Raw genomic sequence first — 22,639 nt, 5'->3', positions numbered from 1 at the left:
AATAGTATTCACCCGGAGAAATTAAAATCGTTTAATAACTAATTTGTTTACCTCCATCCAAATTGCATTCTCATGATAATCATAAATATTAACCTTAGTAACTTTTCCCCTATTAATATTCTTTAAAATTAGTATATACATACTAGCAGGGTTAAAAAGAGTAAAAATAAATTAGGATTACTACTAGGGAAGGTGAAATTAAAGGAAATCTCTAGATTAAATAACATTTTTTTATTTGAACCACTTGAAATACAGTATGCAATAGCATTTTATTAATTAATCTAGACTCCTTGAACCCAAAAAAGGCATTTTTGTCACAACTTTCAGTGAATATTAGGCTTCTGTCCATTATAGATACGTTATTTTGTTTCAATCAACATTTGTTAACTTTGAAGGTAAGCATAAATAACGAGAACTCTTCCAAGTAACTTTCGGCGTCCAAAAATTACTAAATGCACCTTCAAGTACATCCTTTGATTTCGTTCAGCAGCAACAGGAAACATAGTTAACCACAGCATACACAGCACACAGACATTCGATATTCGTGCCGGGTTCTTCAACGCGTACAGTGGTACATTCGAGCATGTTAATTTGTATGGTCGTCGAAAATTAACATAATGTTTCTGGATGTACATCACACGCGCAGCCGCGTATGTAGTGCAAACATCTAAATTGCATCATAACCTGAAGTTATGGCAATGAATATGCTTTTAAAATTTAGGAAACTCAAAGAATTCAAGATGAAGGGACTTAATTAGTACGTTAATAAAATTTACTCATAGGCACATTACCCTGATACGATTTAAGCAAAAATGTTACTCGCCTTAGTTTCTACTGAAAGCAATGGGGATATTCTTTCGGAATGACATTTGTGAGAGATTCAGTCAAATCTCTTGTCAATAGCTTTGAGAGACAAAAAGGGCTCTTGAATTCGCCGTCGCTCACATTGAAGGAATCCTCTGTTTCCCTGAAGTATCTCGTTCTTCCAAAAACTTCACCTTCTTCCTATTCTAATTCTCTCATTAACCGCAAATAAACCATAACATCCGCCATATTGTTCAAGATTGCGACACGGAATTATAATCTCACCTAACTACGACCACTCGGCTTTCATTCCGGCACGGAATCAGCAGATCCCGAGCAAAATCTCATCTCGAGCGTTTCAAGCACACCAAATCACATTCCGTATCGAAATTTTCCGGGCGAGTCCTTGGTTACGTATCGGAATTAATCTCGAGCGATTCAAGCACACCCCCCCTGGTATCCGTTTCCCTCTAATGTGCTATCCAAATAGTTGAATTGAAAATGTTCGTATGAATTTTTAGGAGTTATCATTGTTGAAGCAATTCAAGGAAATGACTACGAACTTGCCAGAAGCGTGTCATAAGAGAGTCACGACAAGTTCACGTAGTGTGCGAAAACTCCACTGAAAACAAAATCATTCGTGTTGATCGGGATTCGATCCCGAATCTCCCTAAATTACTGAAACTTATCTACACTTTGATCTACTGAGGCATCGTCTTCCTCAGATTTTCGTTGACTTTTACAGAATAAGGCGATTTGTGCCGCCATAGCTTCCCTTAAGGCTGAATATTTGTGACCGCTCTAAAAGTGCGGCTAAAAATGCACCCATTGATTCTAAAAACAAGGCCCTCCACACTGACCCCTGTCTCTGCCGCCTTTTTTCGTCACTCCTTTAACTGAAAAGGGATTCCAAGCGCTCTTTTAGCTCTGTGCGGTCTTCTGAGATGCCGAACCGATTTATATTCATGCACCTCTGCCTGGCTCCATCCTCGGTGGCCCCACCCACCCTTGGGTGACTCGAGACGGCCTTTTTGGTGGCCTTCCTGCCCCCGGGGGCGGCCAGGAAGGACTGCGGGGGCGTCGAAAGGTCAAAAATGTGAAGACCCCTCCTTCGTGTCTTTCCTTCTCGGACACTCAGAATCTTCCATTTGATTGGGTAGAAAGAGATAGCTGTATTTGGAGGATTGGTATTGTATGGTATGGTATGCTAGTGCTATGGTATTTTATTTTTAAAAGGCGACCAGCAGCTGAGGACATTTGCGCCCTGAGGGAAGGGTATGAAAGGAAGGGTGGAGAGAAACCCGGCGTCGACATTAGCCTACTAGCAAAAAGCGCCAAGGGTACCATGGCTTAACGTTCCGATGAAAAGAGCGCTGCGCTTGAAATGTCCTCCGCATAAAATTTAAGGTAGTCCCTGAAAATTCTCTGCCAACGCAGGGATTTGAACCCGAGCCCACAGTAAGGAAAACAACACTCCAGCCAACACACCAACCCTGAAGGATTGGGAGAGTGACGTTTGTTTGCATGAGCAAGAGCATGCATCTATCCGAATGGCAATGTTTGTTTTCTTAACTTAACTGGACTTATTTTTCCAAAGTACTGCAATGAAGAAGTTACTTTGCTCAAAATACTTCGTTTTATGCCGTACTTTCGGAAAATTTCGTCGCTGAAAAGCGAAAAATCAAGGTTTCCTCCAATACTGGCTTATTAAGCAATACCTCCGTCTCCTGGCCGTCCTGATGAATAAGACGCTGACACCTTGTTCGGATAGCCTAGCCTGAAATACGCCTTTAACCGTAGCCTACGTTATTCATATACATTCGTTTATCTTTTAGGCTATGCTTGAATGCGCAAGACTTTCCACCGCGGCAACATTCTCTCCTTAAAGGAAGACGTTCGATAATATGATTTCTTAAAGTGAAATGTTCCAACACCACCCATCGATGAAGATTGTGAAAAGAGTGAATTTTTTTTTTATCTCCGCACGCAATTTGAGAAAATATGTTTATAATTCTCATACTTTTTCAAATGTATAGCCTATCACAGATGATAAACCTATTATTTCTTAAACCTGTCTCCTATGTTACAGTTCAAAATCTGTGTTCATTTTTATGGATTGCTCCGAATAAATAGTGCAGCCAAAAATTCATCTCTATGTGTTCCAATTAATCGGAATACCCTTCACCAAATTTGGTGACTACATCTAGTTGGAGCTATCCGAAACTGGAATTGTTATATACAGGCATCCCCCGAGTTACGTATGTCTCGACTTACGTAAATCCGTACTTACGTAAGCGATAACCGTATTTCAAATGATTACGTTAATTTTCGAATGCGAGCGCAAAGAAGTAGGTATTCGCTCGTACAACCTATGGTAGAAAAAATATCGAATAGTTATCGAGTTTTTTACGTGCTAAAAATAACAAAGTGACCCATTTTTGTCATTCCTCGAAGGAAATTTCATTAATTTCTGTAGAAAAATCGCTTATAAATCCCAAGTCAGCAATCAACGTGAAAATTTGCAGTTCTAGCGATGGATGTGGTGGCGTATGTGGTTGCGCTCATTTCTTTACGATACAACTTGTTATACAGCAATCTCTGAAGCGCCAACGCAAAGGTTCGACTTACGTAAATTTCGACTTACGCATAGTCTGCCGGAACGCATCTCTTACGTAACTCGGGGGATGCCTGTAATACTCAAGGACTAACGTAGTTCTTTCCCTCTTCTGCTTAGCATAAAAATGCATGCTACACCCAACAATTGCAAAACTTAATGGATAGACATGAAGCTTGAAGCTTCAAAAGTTAGAAAAAAAAAGGAGAGGAAATTCAAATGAATAGTAAAATGCATCTGAATACAGTAAACGTTCATGGAGTGTGTATAAATACTTGCGAGTAAATAAATACAAAGCGAGAGGCAGCTTCTCACGAGGATTACTCAACAACAGCGCCAATTCATGCTGTGCAAAAAAGAAAGCAAGTTCCTAGAATTGGAGTTCGCCATTAGCGCAAATTGAGACAAAAGTAAAAAGGGCATGTTCGTGAATGCATCAACAGATTAAGAAAATGCCGTTGACTGTGCCTACGCGCCCATCGCACAACACGGACAGATGCAAGCGCGTGATGATTTTTGTGAGTTTCAGCTTGAAATTACTAGCCAGAACTCATTAGCATGCACATTTACGACGGAATGAACAGCTTATTCACGAATACGTGTTCTATTTTCCCTCCCTTAAAATAGTAGGATGAATGCTCACGTTAAAATTGAAAAAAATCAAGGATTGGTACTAGTGAATTCATTCCGAGCATTCTACATAGTGATATTAAAAACGAAAAATCAGCTTCCCCAGCTTATTAGGTCATTAGAACTTTAAGATCATTAAGTCGATGGCAGAATCAATATAGTTGTGTCCGTTTAATTTAGTTCATTTACGCAGCTAAAAAATATTATATTTTAAAGTAAAATTGTTTGAATGGATGTAATAATCAAGTATAACATCAGCCTTTGACTTAGATTGCCCCAAAACTCCCACAAATAAAAGTAAGCTTTATTAAATGGGGAAAACGTAACTGGGAAACTACTCGTCATAATTTAATTACTAAGCGAAACGCAGCCGCAGCCCATTTACTTAACCAAATATTATCACGATGTAACTAATTTATTTAACCAACTCTCATAAAACTTACCAATTTGATCTTTTACCATATTGTGCCAGATCAAGGTTTAAGGTTTTGAGTAGAATTACTTATAATCTCAATTATTATTCGAGAGTTCGAATAATTATGATGATAAGAATTTACTTACATAAGATGAATGAATGACATTTTAAAATCCAAGCCATTAGAAGGCTTTCTTATTGCATAATGATCAAAAATTTATAATAAGGGGTAACAACTAGGCGAAATTCCATGAAAGCCTTTTCTACACATTGCGAGAAAATAAAACTATCGATTATTCATGAATCAGCGTGAGTGAGGTAGACTATGGACTATCAAGTAACTGTTAAGTAAATAAATTAATTTGGCTAACCGTAAGTTTTCCACTTTATTCTTGATGAAGAAATGCGATACCAAAAGATTAAATGCTTTTTGGTACCAAGATCGATAATTTATACTAAATAGGCTGAATTTTTACTGATATTAAATTCCAAGTTAAGCCTTTGGATTCTCAATAAAAGACACTCAAGAAAAACGCGGGTAAGGTGATCCACGGAAAGCAACAAGCCCCCTGACCTGAATGTGAGATAATCACACCCCTGTGGTTTAGCATGGGCTGAGCTCTACCCCACCATTGAATTCCTGAGTGAGTGAATGAAGTATTGACATATAAAGTGATTTGAGTGGTATAAACTAATCTAAAGATGTGGTATAAACTAATAATAGGCGCCGCAAGTAATTCAAACAAAACTGAATATTCATCGATGATGAACTTCGTGGGGCACGTTGTTTTTAGATATTTTAGAGATTTTTGGGTGACCTAAACAAGCCTCTAGGTTACCTAAAGCCCCTAATATTTTGTTTGTGTTTTTGTCTGTAAATAATATGGAGTAATAAACCCAATTTCCATGCATATTAGTGCATAAACATTATTGTTATATTTATTGTCGTCGTAAGAGCGATATTTTCCTTCCAGGACGCTCGAAGGGAGTCTTTTGTTTGGGATTCCGAGGCGGAAGGTAGATGAGAGGCTGATGGGTGCAGGAGGGGAGTTGAGGCAAGGTCGCTAGAGAGAGAGAGAGAATGGAGGAATGTTTTAAAAGGAGGGCGTAATTTGAGGGCTCCGAGACCGACAAGAGGGTGAGGACGATCTGCATCGTCCATCATCATCACTTTCCTGAGGGACCTTTGGTGGGAAAGGGCCGGCGGGGAAGGTCCTCTCCTCAAAATGTAGCAAGGCGGGAAAGGATTCACGAGGAATGAGCTGTTGCATATGTGCTAAGTGTTCGCTTAAGGAGATTGGTATATAACAGAGGCGTAACTAGGAATATGCTTTTGGGAGGGATGGGACGGCGAACCCTCCCCCCCTTTCCGGGGACGGGGATTCGGGAAAATATTTGATAAATGGCATGCCTGGAAATAGATTTTTCATCATTTTGGCACTTAAAATTTAATTTAAAGCAGATGTAGATGCATATTATAAGTCAAAACTAGAGAATAGCTTTAGATAATTATTTTACTTCTATGAGGCTTTGGTGGTGATCTATCCCCAACATCCTCCCCCCATATTTACGCCACTGGTATATATAATCATAAAGTAAATAGAATATACTTACTCTATGGTGTAATATAGTATATGGAGAAAGCGACCGAGAGCTTAGTACTTTGGCGCTATAGGGAATCCCCTTGCGCCATTATTTAATCGATTTTTTTTTTCAAATTAAATGTTTTCATATGAAACGTTGTCTCCGGCGTGACTTCATGGAATCGACTTATCATTATGAAGATTAAAAAACTTTGCAATTTCACCTAAATGTTTTCATGTACGACCGAATTTTTCGTTTCGTCATCATCTGGTACATTTGCATCGAAGAAAATGCAAAGGTACCCGATGTTGATTTGCCACGTCGAAACCTAGGTCGCATAGCAATAAATTTATACGGAATTATAAAGTTTTTCACATGTTATCACATTAATATTTCCGTCTATGTTTATCAATAATCCATATCGCCAAAATCGTGACGAATTCGGGTGCTACGTATTTCTCAAAGCCAAATTCGAACAATCTCCCATATTTTGGCCCGAAGTCCGTATCAGGATGACTGAGAGGGGCCAAAATAAAATGCTACCAAGAGAACCATGTGATTATGCCACCCAAAGACAGAAAAATTGAGAAATCTGGTCCCAGAAACGAAGTGCATGTCATTTTCATATTTCAAAATGATTCCCCTTTTTATTGTTTTCCCTCGGCTGACATCCGCAAGAATTATGCTTATCGACATATCTACCTGTCCTCTGGATATTACAGTCGAAAAGCCGAATTTTTATCCTAGTTCTTAAAGTTATCGTCATCTAAGCATATCAAATAAGCCAATCCAAAGCCAGAGCCAAAGCCATTATGTAAATATACTATACTACATATGCTAAGGTGATATACTTATTCCTTGCAAACTACTATAAAATAAATAATTGGCATATTACTGTATTCTTTAGGATTACCAAATAAATGCTGAATTTGAAGTCAAATCGCGTTACGGACATGAAAATGGCGCCGCAGTCAGCTTAGATATCAGGAAAAAAATATGATACCGAAAGCTTAGGTAATATGTGCCATTTTCAATTTTTTTTATTCTAGTTTTTAAAAATAACAGGAAGGGACTATGAACGCTTTTTAAATTCTGAAAAAATTCAGAACTAAATATATGCGAAATTCATGGCTGGAAGTCAAAAAAAACTCTCGTATCACCCCCAAGTTGCTACGGCAACCACTGTTTTTTATAAGAGAGCTATATGGCTGAATGCTCTCTGAATTGATTTCAAATATCTGCCGCTTGGGGGAGGGGCCTTGTGGCTCAAACGCAAAGTTTGTCTGCAGACGCATATAATGTGCGTGGGAAGGAGAGGGAGAGTTAGAAGAATAGAGGACCGAGGAGGACCCTTGGGGAACACTTAGCAGCCCGACCTCCCGCACACGACCGCGCGCAGGGCACTGTGGGAAGAACTAAGGAGGAAAAACGAAGGAATCCGATGCTCGGTCGTGACTCTCCCGTGCGTTGGGAAACTGAAATATCCCGCCGTCACATGATTTTCGTGAATGCCAAAACGTTTTGGTAATGTCGTTTGCCAGCGTTCAGGGCCTTTAATCTCACAAGCACGGCGGTGAATACCAAAGGGAAGATCCAGTGGTCAGCGGTTCGTGCGAACAAATCCTTGCAAGTAACAGCTTTCGATTTTTAGACTGCTCCTGGAATAACCACATAGTTTACAATCAGGCCCGAAGAACTTTATCATGCTTTCGACTCGTAGCTTTTAAAACATAATATAATTGCACATTTTCGTAATAGGGTAGTTTCCTTCATCAAAGAAAACGAAAGGCATTGATTGCGATTCGTTACCCACCATTAGTGTATTCATAATATACAAATTATTTGGTTTTTGAAATACCGGTTTAGACGAATGGCAAGGGTCAAATTTTATCCTCATTTGAAAAAGGCCAGATTGGCGCCCATGCGATTCCACTCCGCATGACGTCACAGGGACCTAGTTTCTGCACGAGAGGATAGGAGTTATACATCGTCGGAGGTTACCAATGCATGCATGAGGCACAGAGCTCAGGGAAACATGTCTTAATAATCACCTATTAAAACTGGCTAAGGTCGGAAAGTTTTCTTCGTTTGATAAGGTATTAATAAACCTTTTTTAAGCCAAGCGCTACCATCCAGAAAGGTACTCAGCTATCCGCTAGCATCCTGCGACGTATCAGCGCTAAGACTCGCCTCAAGGTCACCTCACCGGGTGGGAGGGGGGACCAGAAATACGACGTACGGAGATATTTCCCGGCATTCATACTAAGCGTCGCGTTTTCGCGCGCTTGAAAATTTTCACTTTTCATTTAATCGCGAAAAATAGATGTTGTCATTTAAAAATCTAAAAGCGTGAACTACGTACTCCACGAGTAATAATCTTTCGATTAAAGCAATAAAAAAATAATAGGAAACCACCCTATTATTTTTTAATTCTTACGACGCGTTGCGGCTCACAGAGCCATCGGCTATCTGAGACGAAACGCGTGACAACTATTAAAATAATTGCGGGAAAAAAAATTAGATAATATTTTTAGTACGTCGAACTTCAATTGTATTACGCCAGAATCGGTGAATTTCATGCATCTTCATTAAAATGTTATAAAAAAAGGGTGTCGTTTACTTCAATTCAGCAGAAGTACTAATTTATAAAATATTTTTCCGATCCATCATCAAGGTATAGCGTGATACAGAAAAAATAATAAGAAGCTAAAGCTGAGCTGAAGCTTACGTATTTGCAGTTCAGCTCACGAAATCAAAGTTTAAATATTTCGCATCCATCAAGATATTTTAAAATTACAAACATAACGAAGAATTTTGCTAATTATGAGTTCTATCTCAAAAATGAAAATTTTTTTTTTCAGCACTTGTATTTGAAATGTAAGAGAGTCTTAAAAAAGGTGCATTATATGTACCCGGAATATTTCAAGATGATATCTTACGTCTTAAATTGGTAATATGACAGGAGACAGATAAAATACGAGTAGTTATGAAGACTCAGCAATGCCGCTAAACATTCGTTTTTTGTGGCTCGATATTTTCTCCAAAACAAATGTAATCGTCTGTAAATTTTTGGATTACTTAGGTAATCTAATTTCAATATTTCCCATTGACGCAAATTTTATATTTATACCTCAGTATAATCTCTGATGTGAAATTCTGAAACTTAAGAGGTAATTAAATATTGATAAATGTTTGAATTTCATTATCATATCGTGATTTTTAAGATAGTAATTTGCGGTGAAAAAGGTCGAATTAGTGGAGTGATATGAGTATGCACTTGCACACCTCCCGCAAGGCCAGTATTTTTGGTGACGGATCACGTGCTTAAAACTTGTGCTATTATTCTGAAACTTCCAGAATATGCTAAGGATACCCTGATCAATATTTTCTGTAATATACATTTGAACATTATATTTCGTTATTTTCTCAGGTGCAAATTTTTTTACGTTTGAGAAATAGGTGAGATTTGAAAAAAGTTTTTCCTGCATGAAATTCATCATTTTCGGTTACCACCACGATTGCTGTGACAAGACAATAGTTTCTCTGCAACTGCAAAATTTTAAAAGGGGTAGTACCCAGCCAAAAAGAGAAAAACATTCGACCGTTCGAGAGGTAGGAATGAGTACTTAAAAGGAAAGGAATTCATCCATAGAGTGCTGCCGAATTACACAGGAATGAGTCGAATGGGAATCTCTCATCGGGAAGGACGCACGACGCCATCTACCTAGTTTGCCTTGTTCATGACGTAAGGATGGGGCGAGGAATGGAGAGGGAGGCTGGGGGAGGGGGAGAGGATCGTGTGAGGGGGGAAGAGAATGAGAAGGGGAAGGGATGGAGGATGAATGGAAATGTTGGGGAAATATATACGGTCGGGGGTGGGATGGTTGGGGGAGAGGGTCTGATCGTGATGGAAGGAGAACTTGATGGTGGGCTAAGGAGGCGAGGGGGAGGTGTGGGAGGCATTAGGGGGAGAGGGCGGACGTTTCCCTTCGTGAGAAGGTTAAGAGACGACGGTCTACTGAGGGCCATTGCCCAATGGATGACTCGCCCATGAATGAGGGAACTCGGCCTCTGCCGGACCATTGCCTTGGTGCGCGGGCGAAGAGACGCCGGGAACCCTCATCTCACGCGTGCAACTGACCAAATAATTCAAAAGAAAACAATTCAAAGAGGTTTGAAAATTCAAGGTGTTTTTAGTTAATTCATTTTAGGTCTATTTCAATGGAGTTCTATAAATAAATTGATGCGTGATATTCCTGTTACGACTTAATTTCTGCTTCTTGAGATGATCATGGCGAAAAATCGAAGTCCTTAAAGTTAAGGCTTAAATCTTTCGCTAAAGAGTTGATGACATCACGCGCTCCTACGGAGCGAGACGCCGATTCTCAGATATTTCTTTCTTACATAGAGTAGGAATGGAATCTTCATGGGCTCTCAGGTCTAGTGGCGTAGCGAGGGGGTTTTGGGGGATATCCCCCCCCCCCTTTTGGAGTAGGGGCCCCGCAACTTTCACTTAACCTGGCGGGTATGCAATACCCTCACACCCCAACGTATTAGTTGCACCTAAAACCCCAAAGTATTAGTTGCACCTAACACCCCCTTAGCCTTAAATCTTAGCTGCATCCCTGCTCAGGTCAACTATATCGAGAATATTTTAAATAGAATAGGCGTCGTGAATGGAAATGAGGAGAGAGAGGCCTTATGCCAACCTGAAGAATAGAATGGGTTGAAATCATAAGGCCTCCTTCACAATAGCCTAACTCCACATAGCTATGGAGTTAAAAACTTGATATTACCGTCTTTTCGTTTACTACAGATTACAGGAACGTATCTCGTATTGGAATAGTCATAAGTTGTGATATACACTAATTGATATTACGGGTAGGAACGATAGCAAGAAGCATAGAAAAGAGTAATGTCTATCCACAGTCATATGAGCTTGGAAAAAATCACTTAAATCGACTTCATGGTTGAAACACATTCTGAGCTGTGATTGGCGGAACATTTCTCTTTTATACTTTATTGATATTAAGCCAAGTTACGCCAGGTTAAGTTGCTGTGAATGGTACTTCTAACGTAATGGTTATAAGCTACTATGTGTAAAGTCGGTGGAATATGAAGGTATCCTATAGTGTAGAAGCAGATTACTTTTCACTGATGTGTGGAAAGAAAATTCATTGTATTTAGATGTTTTCGAGTGTACCCCGCGCTATGATATGGATGTTGCTCGACATTTTTTGGCGTTAATGGTTACTTTGTCTGAGGGAATCAGTTAATTTTTCAGTGGAGTGTATCTATTATGGTACATGGAGGGGAAAAAGTTGGAAAAAGAGAGATATAATTTGTTGTCGTTTTATTATAATCAAAGGCAGCACCCCATGTGGGACTGAGTTTTGGGCCACGATCCATCTTTAAGTTTTATTTGGATTTCCATTTCTTCAACGCCTCTTGGTTCGGCCAGGATTTTATAAATGTTCAATTTTTCGATGATTCCAGTTAGGAAGACTTGGATGTTTTACACGACTTTTGGACTGCAGAGACTAATGTCTTAATCTCTGTAGGTTAATATCCGGCATAATTACCAAAAATATCAACGACTATATCGAAAGGGTCTCTCTCAACAAGAGACACAAAACATACTTCTCCTTAAGCACTTCTGCTACGACTTAGAAATATTTGGAAAGTAACTATTTTAGTCTCTTTTGGTTAATATTCGGCTTAAATAATAAATATCACAGAAGATATCGAAAGTGATTCGACACACTAGACACAAAAAATATTTTCTCTTCAGCACTTTTGCCATGACTCTTGTTAGAAACATTTGGAGAGTAAATATTTTAGTCACTGGCATAATTATAAAAAATATCATAGAAGATATCGAAAGGGTTTCCAAACAAGAGACACCAAAAAATACTTCCCCTTCGGAATGACGAAGGTCCTCGCGGATGGGAAGGGAAGGTATTCTCCAAGCCTTTCCGAAATTTTGGGGAATTCCTCCTGACATGAATGCATGATCGCCGGAGGGGTCGTAGGGATAATGAGGCGGGCAGTGAAGATGGTTAGAGGGAGTGAACTAGACAAAGAGGGGGTGAAAAAAGTGGGCGTCTCCACACCCACACCCTCAGTCACGGCTCACGTGTGATGGCGGTGGGAAGGTCAGAGGGCAAGCGGACGGCCAAAATCCCCATCTGGAGGACGGTATACCAATTAGATTGATGATTGAGGGCTTTGGCGTTGGCCACTCTTACCTTACTATATGCTGCTATCTTAGGCGAAACGATTTAATAGGTTCTGCTGTGTGTGAACTATTCAGTCAAATATTATATCTCAACTTCCATGATATTTAGTTGAAAACAATTTTTATTTCATATCCGACGACGTGTGCGTGGACGTGAGATAGCAAAATAGCCCCTGTTTTATTTCGTTTGTTCACTTTTACACCGTAATAAGAAATTAATGCAGTTCTAGGCAGCGCAATTACGTGCCCCTAGTTACCAACGCAATTACGTAGCACCAATTCTAATTTAGTTCGTACCATTTCTTTTAATCACTGGCCATGCGTTGGACCATAAGAACTTAAGAAAATCATTATTGGAAAATAACATTATGTAAACAAATTTGGTCCAAAAAATATATAACTTTTTTCGCAAAATACGTCAACGATTTTTCACGATAGCATAAAAATACCCCAGGTTGGGCAGAATCATAGGACACAAAAAAAGATATAAAAAACACTCACAATACTAAATTTTCGATGGCGCATTATCACCTTCCTCAGAGTTAGGTAGGAGAATGTAGGTAAAGGATGAAAGATAGCTGAGGGAAGGGGAAATAGTGGGGAGGTAGGGTCCATAGTTGGGGGGGGGGGAAGCGTGTGCTGACGCAATTAGGGGATTATCGGTTAATATTTAAGCCGGGAGGAAGAAATGCTTTAAATGTATGTTAATTCGAATAAAATATTCAATTTTCAACTTTTCTTCCAATGGAGTAGGATTAGGCAGCATTTCGTGCTCATACGTTATCATGTTACACATTTTTGATCCAGTTTTAAAGAAGCTTCACCGGTACAAACACAATTAGGGCTTCGTCAAAGAAGTGGATGCACCGCGAATAGGTATCACATGCTCTAAGAGGTCTTCTGTTGAGTAGAGAGCACGTGGTGTCCACCCTCGAATATTGGGACGGTATCGCATTGAATCAGCCGTGGGAGGAGTGGGTCATGGGCGTAGGGAGAGGGAGTGAGGGTAAGAGAGGGACGGGAGGAGGGAGTGAGGGGTGTTTTGGTGGCTGGGATCACCTCGGGCCGCGTCGTGGGGCAGGTAGGAATTCCTAGAATTCTCCAGCTAGGGAAAGGGTGGGAAAAGGCCTTCCTTTCACATCCCCTAGATTGGGCGCGACCATGTTCACCTCTGACCCTTTCACTAATCGTTTTCGTGGAAATTCTGTTGATCTTAACAAAAGAAATGAATCCGACTGTTCAGGATGTTCCGATTTTTATATCCATCATTATATATCAATTATTGTACACATATTCTTAACCAATGTAACACATAGAGATGGAAAACAAGTGAAGTGACGAATGTATTACGGAGATGAAATTGAGGGCCAATAATGCGTAGAAAATGTTCATATTCATCTAGAATCGAATGAAATAAACTTCGGGATTTAACCCCTTGTCGAACTTTACTTCTTTTCATGCGCAGCTGACCATCGCTCTAGCTCCATTCCAACATTTTTTGAATAGTGTAATTTCTGAATTTCTTACACGCACCAGTGTTGTTTACAAGTTTTCCTGGATATCAGACAATTACTTATACCACTTATTTTTTATCAGAGTGCGACCCGGGTTTCAATGAATTATCATCATCTTCAGGCGCTAATTATGATTTTTTAAAGTAAGTGGTATAAGTAATTGTCTGATATCCAGGAAAACTTATAATGGAATACCACAAAGTAAATCAAGAATTAGTGAATTTTGTTAGTGTTGTTTACGACAGAATTTTTACATCACTGAATAAATTGGTCTGTTAATTCACCTTTGCTACGTTGGCATGGTGATCCAATGAAATCAGTCCCGGTTGAAGACTTCTCCTTACAAAAGGTCTTGTTGAATTAGGCGGTACAGAGCAAGCAACTGACCCATCAATCCAGCGGTTCGCACCCCTTAAGGCATATAAGTTATAAAGGAGCCCTGCCATAATATGTTCAAACTAACCTTTGGTTTGAAACACTGATTCTTCTTGTTTACAATACGTATACCAAGGATGGTTTCCCTTACGTATGCTCGAGTTAAAACCTTTGTATCTATGGATGACAGTCGTTCTACCGGAACATGGGAGTTACAGGAAGAACCAAGATCTATAGTTTTAGGGCTGTTCTTAGGTCATATTAAAAGACTAATTGTGGGTGTAGAATAAAGTGGAAAATTAATTATAGTTAGGAATGAGGCTTTAAATTATTTAAATATTCCCAAACAGATCCATATCAACATTAAGCTTACCATAACCAATTTTATTCCTTTATTTAAGCACAATTTACTGTGATTTAACTCAAAAAAGTGGAAGGTAAACAGAACCAGATTATAATTTCTATTTCATTGGTGTAAATCCTAATTGAATGTAGGAATTAATGTAGCATTCATTGAGTAAATCTGTTTATAACGAATGAATTTCGCAATTAAAACTAAGAAAATACAGGCAAATTCAGCAAATGGAACGGGAAATTTTGCAGTCAAATAATTTAAGAACCATGGTTAATAATTCACTGCTATTAAACCAAAAGCAAAAGGAAATGTCATCTAAGCTATAAATTATAAAAATTTTGCATGTATCCAAAATGAAAATGTTTATGAATATGCAAATCTTTTACGAATTTTGTCCTTTAATACAATTATGCAATAACTGAAAAAAACGTCCAAAAACTGATAATAGAAATGTGGGTAGGAATAAATTGAAAGAAGAAGTTTTTTTTATGCCCGGGCATAATCCGAATACCAATATGAGGAATTGACTCCTTGTCAAGCCACACGAATATATGCAACGAAAGTGGTTAGAGGTAAAAGACGGAGTTAAATTTTGCGAAGACATAATGAGGTTTGCTAGATGGTGTAGAAAGCCGGCACGAGAAACGCATCATAAGAATTCCTGCTTGTCGGTGCAATTTCTTTTTTAAGTGCCATAACGAGAGAAAACTACTCGTAGCTTAATTTTAAGGCATAATTTACTCTCTGCGATCGGTGGATGTGAAATGCTTGTCGCAATTTCCTTCCATTTCGTTTTCCAATAGCTGCGAGGGAGTTTCTCTATCCTTTGTAGATGCTTAAATCATCCGCTCAGTCATAACACTTGCATCCAGCGAGTAATATTGCAGAGAAGTAACTTTACAAAGTCCGAGTGAAGGCTGAGTGTTTGGTGAATAAAACGAACGGCGCAATTACTGTTCGCAGATTTCTCCATCACTTACTCGCCAGGCACTCGACGTTAAATTCCGTGCATAAGTACAGGTTTCAATTCACGAAGTGCTAAGGCTTTCACGCCCCTAGAGTGGTAGAAAAAAAAAACAAGAAGACTTGAGGAGAAAAAAGGCAAATCCATTCCGCGTTTACGGGAGGAACAGGAAAAAAATTCACCACTTTCAAACGCTTTCTAGGAAAGCGGAGTCGTTAATTTTTTTTTCAAACTCACCGCCTGCAGTCAAACGCAAGGCTCTCTTTTATGAAACCGCCGACGCAACGTCTCTCTCTTCCTGTTTTACGAAGCCGTGCGATTGGCATCTATCCGATCCCTCCATTGAATTATTGGTTGAAAAAAGGTGAGAATGCCGCGGGACAATGGCATTAAAAAATTTCCTATGAGCCACCGCATACTCTTGCGCAACGATCGGCCTTGTCATATTCGCTATAGAAGAATTGTACGTGATGCCACGAGATCCGGAAATTCCAATGTGCGTCCCCTTATTATTTAGCGATTGATGTAAGGTCTTAAAGGGTCAAATTATGCAAACCACGTCCAGAAAGATATATACACTCTTTCAGATGTAAATATGATCAAATCCTTTTATTTTCAACTTTCGTCAGGGTGCTATGCAAAATACGAAAGGTTGTGTGTGACTTTGGCAAGAAATTAGATGAAATTAAAAATGGATGGCAAAAAAACTGTGGTGAAGTTATTCGCTCTCGAAAGGTACTCTCAATTCCCTGTTTGGAAGTTGGTTAAAGGCACCCGGCCATTTCTTTATTGTCGTTTTATAAAATCTATTAATGAATGCATGATGCTAAAATGCATGAGCTGTAAGAAACTAAAGAAACAGATAAATAAAAGCTAGTTCACAAAGTTCATAAAAAATTATGCTTTCCCAATAAATGTTGCTGAGAAAATTCCTTCGGTTCTACCACCAATTCATAGGATTATAGTTAGCGACAGTGACTATGAATGGCTATTATTGCTATCGTTGTCTGCGCGGGGATACAAGTATCATCTCTGAGAAAATATTCATAGAGTAGCGGTCAAAGTGGCTGTGTAGTTACCAAAACTGGTAGATACATTGAAACTACAACCTCAGTTTACCTAATTATGGAAAATGGAAGATGTTTTCAAATTAAGTACCTACTCATTAATAGATTCTTTTGAAATTACGCTATTAATTATTTTTAGTGAGGGCTAAATTTAATGGAAATAAAATTTCCAATCGAAATAAACAACATAAAAACAGAAACCCCAGTCATTTAATCAGGCACCATGACGCAGCCTCGGATTTTTCCATTTGTAAGTTGTTCCCGTGCCCAGTGGTCAATTACCTCTCTTGTAGAGCATAAGTGATATCAACGGCGAAAAGTGATAGAGATTGTGATAAGAGACAGTCCTCATTCGGAGAATAAGATTAAAAATGACACGATTATAATTCCGAATTAAATTTTTAAGTGCCGCATGTTTTGGAAGAAAGAAATGTCCAAAAATCAATTTCTTTGATGAAAACCCAGAGCACCAAATGAATAACAAAAATCGTTCATTCAGCCATGAAAATACTCTTAATTTGTTGAAACTGGCTTCGTTCTGCAGAGTAAGCAATACCAGGCACTGTGTGAAATTTTCTCGTACTTTTATTCATCTATGCTAACATTAGCTCTTTCTTAGTACATTTTCGCAGGTTTCTCACGCTCCCTATCTTGTATGGGCGTTATCCTGTATCAGGTTTTTTTTCCAATTAGGAGGATAATCTCCTTAGGTTTTTGCCACATGTTTTTCACATCTTTTTACACTTGGTAAAGTAACTTTGTTAAATTTTCATTTTTTTGTTATTTTTCAAGTATACTTATACGACTATATTATTAGAGTTTTACTGCATTTCAAGAGTAACTTGAAAATATATTCCTACGCAAATATTCAATGAATGTCGAGGTTTATATGGAAGATGGGACTTCCCCACTAAAGGCAAATTATTACTCTTTAATGACTCGGAGGATCGGGTTAGTGTGGTGGCTATAGTGTTGGCTTCCCACCCGGCGGGCTCGGGTTCAAATCCCCCGGCGGTGACAGAGAATTATCAGAGAACCCCGATCCCTACTATGTGTTGTGTAGAGAACATTTCAAGCTCAGCAGGACCACGTGCGACGACGTCATCCGGGTGCTCTTGAAGAGAGAGCCTCAGACACACCAGCAGCGACACCACTCGCCAGGGAGCCGTGGTCCCCTCGGCGCCTTTCGTTAAGAGCAGGCTAATGCTAACGCAGGGTTTCTCTTTACTCTTCCTTCCCTCATGGAGCAAATGACCTCAGCTGTCGGTCACCTCCTCCAAATACTATACCATATATTTAAGTTCCTATTTAACAAAAAGTCGGACGGATATTTTGCCACCCCTATTTTATAGTCATATCTGTTATATGGACTAATATTTTTGTTTCCTGTCCTCTCCGCAGCAGCCGTGGTGGCGTCTACCCGAATGCAGGGGGTGCCCACCGCGACGGTGGCCCTGACAGGGGCGGCGACGGCCGAGGTGCCCGTCTGGGTGAACGGCCTGCAGCGGTGGGTGACGGGGATCGACCGGAGGACCACGTGCGACGACGTCATCCGGGTGCTCTTGAAGAGCGAGCCTCAGACGCACCAGCAGCGACACCACTCGCCCGGGAGGGGGGGATGGGCGCCGCAGCACCAAAACCCTGAGGAGCTGCACCACAGATACGCCATCGTGGAGCGCTGGCGGAAAGTAGAGAGGCCGCTGGACGGACGGTCTAGGATACTCAAGGTAATCGAGGAGAGCTTGCCTCCTGTACCTCTTAAACCCAGTAAACTTCACTGTAAAATTCCTGCTAATGTTTCCGCGACGATATTCATTATGAATGCAGCTATCCGGGCAGGGGCGGATCCAGAATTTTTTCTGGAGGGGGGGCAAAAGCGTCTGTCAGACTAACGATCTTCTTATACTTGAGATTGAAAACAAGATAAAAAAATTGCCGTACGAAATATTCTCTTAATTTTAACATGAAAGTTATTAATATAAAATGAACTGATTGAGGATCCGTAATACACCAAACGAAACGAACGTAATGATATCTGCATAAAAAATTTTGTCTATTTTTTCAGCGTTCAGGGGGGAGGGCACGTGTCCCCGTACCCCCCTCCTAAATCCGCCCATGTATCAGGGACCTTCAGCCAACTTACAGACAGGTTTTACAGCCAAGCTATAGACAAACGTGGCTGGAGAACCCAGATAACTGCCCTCATAAACTTTACTCTAAGTCTCGTTCTATTGTGACTTATTAGTATTCCACTTGATTATTCTGCGGAGAAAATTATGAACGAACTGAAAAGGAAATAAGTCGCAATCCGGGTTTCAGAGACGCAATCCGGTTTTCAATGCATAGCATTATGAATTAATGAAAGTTTATTAATGCTCTGAGTTTCCCAATGAGATAAATTACAACACATACAACAAATTCTAATCAAACAACAAAAGTAAAAATCTCCAGGCGATGAAGAGGGCAAATCAACTCCTCATGTGGCTTAAACAATATGAGTGAGGGGAGTAACACGAATACTGCTATACAGACTACCATTCATTCGTGAGTCATTGTTTCAAATCCGAGATAGAAAATTCTGAATTAAATTGAATGGAAAGATAAATTTCTCACTGATAATGCCATTCCTGAGGTTGTTGATCGTAGTAAATGCAATAAAATCACTAACATTTAAAAAATTTATATTCTGGTTGGTATCTTGGTAAATTCTATTGAAATAGCATAATTTTTATAATTCTATTGATCTAACATTGATTAGCATTGGCATAGCATCAAGGTGGTTACCTTGATAATATGCAGCACCAACAACACGCCACGCCGCGGCGGTATCAATATTGTCAGTTAATACTTTCATAAAAAGTGTTAATTTCAGCCTGTATATCTAAACAGTTCATCTCCATTTCTTTCCATAAGGTTTGGAGTGCTTGGGGAGATGCCCAGCGGGATGTGAAGCTGGCCCTTCGGCGGAGGGTGCCCGGCGACATCGGGCCCTCCAGTGGTGGTACCTCCGCCCCAATGTCCTCCGCCCTCACCAAGGAGGGCTCCCGAAGGCGGAGACACCATCACCACCACTTGGTGGGCCGAGAGTCGTCGGCAAAAACCATCCACCCGCGGAGGCTGTACTCGAGGGCGTGTCGGGGCGAGGAGGCGGAGGATGGCCGGTGGGAAGGAGTTCTGGGGGCGGAGGGAGGCCTCGGGGAGGAGTGGGCCGAGGGAGAGGACGGGGAGAGACCGCAGCGCTCCAACGGCGAGCAGCGCAAGTTCACGGAGACCATGGAGAAGCTGATGAAGCTGATTCTGGCCCAGGGCGAGACGATTCAGGCGCAGCTGAAGAAGCTGAGGGAGAGGGAGGACCAGATCGATCACTTTGAGCACGAGGTGCACCGCTTAAGGGTCAAGAACCACGGCTCCAACTACCTGCTGGACACGTACCTGAAAGGCGTGGACGCGGAGATTGGTCTCGGGGAGGACGGCGCGGAAGAGGACGAAGACGACCCGGCAGAGGAGGACAAGGAAGGGAGCGGTGGAGGAGAAGACAGCGGTGTGGTCACAGAAGGAGGCAGCGGGGACGGCGGAGACCCTTCGCCCCCCAGGGGTACCCCTAAAGAGAGACCCCCTGATGAGGAGAAGAGGCCGAGGGACGGAGGTGGTGGAGCCGAACCAGAGCAGGCTGCCGCCCTGGAAGACCTCCAGCCGCAGATCGAGGCCTGGGAAAAGATCCTGAAGGTCAACAAGAAGCTGGAGAAGACAGAGGAGTGTCTGGTCAAGCTCCATGCGAAGCTCCGCCAGCACGAGGCCGTGGCCGCGGTCAGAATGAGGGAGGAGGAGGACCGGGAGTTGGAATGGACCAGGGCGGAGGTGGAGAGGGTCACTCTGCAGTCCCAGGATGTGGAACTGGAGCTGAGGAGGAATGAACAGGCGCTGGCGAACGCAGACGAGTGGCTGAGGGTGCGGCACGAGGTGTTGGACGGCCTGCAGCAGGAACTGGAGGCCGCGGAAAGGGAGTCGGAACTGCTGAGCAGGAGGAAGGCTGAAGAGGAAGAGGCGCTGAGGTACGGCAACTCTGTTCGGATAGGTGACGTAGCAACCTATGGGATGACCAGGCGGGTGACCTTCTTGCCCAACCCCGTGGTGGAGTGCTGTGGTGATAAGGTGGGCATCCAGGTGCGAAAGGTTACGGCAGACAAGGACCCTCACGACACGGACTCCAATTCGGACACTGGACTCAGTTCGCTACATAGTAGCAGCGAAGAAGGCGGCTACGTCCTGGACACGCTGGTGTAGTGATTGTCCTCTCCCCATCTCAATCGCAGCGCAAGTGAAACAAATACACCTTGCCCCAGACATACGCAACAGTGGCTGGCACGCTTGTTCTGTTCCGTGGTGCGTGTTGACCCATTCATTCAAGTGATTGGTCCTCCAATTCGTGTTTAAAATGAGTGGTAAAGACAGCTTAGCTCCGATTAAAATGGCTTGAACCAGGAAATCACCAAACATGGACAAGAGCAGTTCTACTTGGGGTTTGTGTTGCTGTGTCGGCGAAGTGCTGCTTCTACCTTTCCATAGTGAAGGTTCAAGGCTATGCTTTAATTCAAATATTTATGGTATAATTGCTACCTAGCAGACGCTACCCAACTTTAAATATATTGAAAACATTGAACTTATGCTGAGCATCTCTTCCTTTCGGTGAAATGGAAGATGGAAACGTAGTCATTTGTCTTCGGAAAGGAAGCAGTTAAAGATATATATGAGATAGATGTAATGTTTCTCCAAAATTGTTGTGATCAGTGACTCAAAGAAACGCCCCCATTCGTTTTAAAATGGAAATGGATTTTAACCAATGCCTATTATGTTACCACCCTATACCATATATAAATTATGTAATGTTGCAGATTGCACTTATTGTATTATATAGAGAAAAGTTTGAATGCAATGCGCCACTGCCTATGACGAAGAAATCATTCCAGTACAAAATGTTGTCATGGGATCATGTCAATGTTTGAGCACTTGTAAATAGTAGTTTAGAATGAAGGTGGCACCAAGTCATCATAGGAAACCCTTCTACATCTGTACTTTCAGTAGTTCACCAAATAGCCTCCTACATGTCTTAACGGCATTTCACGTGGTTCGGGCTAGCCATCGCTAGACGAGGCTGTCCGATTTCATATGCAATCTTAGATATTAGTAAATTACTCTACCTCGCCGCAGCGGCTTAAAATGCACGAATATTCTTATCGTTGTAAATAGAGCGAAATATTCCCCGGTACAAAAACCATTTTTGTTTTGATCTAAGCAGTTGATATGTTGTCATTTCATGAAAATTCAAAACAGGAATACTGTTTTGCTAGTCATGCATTTGCTAAAGTACGAGAATCACTCTCCACAGAAGGTTAACAAAAAGAATATAATCAATACAAAGTTTCATTATTAGCGTTTGCATTGCTTCAAAGAAAACCCCACTGTTTTTGTTCGGGTCCTCGATGTGATGCTCACGCTATGTACTACAGGTTTGCACTCAATGGCGGAAATTATACATGGAATAAAATCATCAAAATTACTTAATTAACATTTTGTCTTCTTATTTATAATCCCGACCCAATTTAGGAAATAGAAAGATACCACAATCTTCTTGAATTTAAATGGAGAATTTTTCTCTCAAAGAAAATAACGTAATATATAATAACTAATGAAGTATCACACAGTATATTTATTTTCCTGTAACTTTTGCGGAGACACTGAGGTAGATGGTGTCTCTCTTTAAAAAAAAAGAATGAAAAACTACCTCACTAAATTGAATCCATAGTAAAAGAAAGTCTTAGCAGGTAAGTAAGCTAGTTAATTAAGCATGATTTTGAATCATCTGTGAGCCTCAGAAGTTCCACAATTTTCTTATTCCACCATAAAAATTTTCCAGCGTAATACTACAGTTGGCTTAAAGGCAATACGCCGTGGTGCTCAGATGTCAAGATTATCTACCTAAAACTTGACAGCTCCGTTTCCATTATACTTCATTCAGTCTCGACAGCTTTCATAGCCTAAAGGTCACTCCTAGCCCATAGGCTGACAAAACATAACTCTC

The 22,639-nt window shown here is 40.8% G+C and overlaps 1 protein-coding gene across 1 annotated transcript in view; it reads left to right on the top strand.

Moving 5' to 3' along the window:
* LOC124162335 (ras association domain-containing protein 10-like) overlaps positions 1-22,126 on the top strand; it is a 419,294-nt gene extending 397,168 nt beyond the window's left edge. The window contains exons 2-3 of the mRNA XM_046538839.1: positions 17,962-18,287; positions 19,474-22,126. Of these exons, the coding sequence (XP_046394795.1) occupies positions 17,962-18,287; positions 19,474-20,844 (1,697 nt within the window). The 3' untranslated portion in view covers positions 20,845-22,126. The remainder of the gene's footprint in view (positions 1-17,961; positions 18,288-19,473) is intronic.
* Positions 22,127-22,639: the final 513 nt, after the last annotated feature.

This window comes from Ischnura elegans, chromosome 7, assembly GCF_921293095.1.
Source record: "Ischnura elegans chromosome 7, ioIscEleg1.1, whole genome shotgun sequence".
Classification (NCBI taxonomy): Eukaryota; Metazoa; Arthropoda; class Insecta; order Odonata; family Coenagrionidae; genus Ischnura; species Ischnura elegans.
The sequence above is the reverse complement of the archived record's forward strand: the minus strand, read 5'-3'. Positions and strand labels throughout refer to the sequence as shown.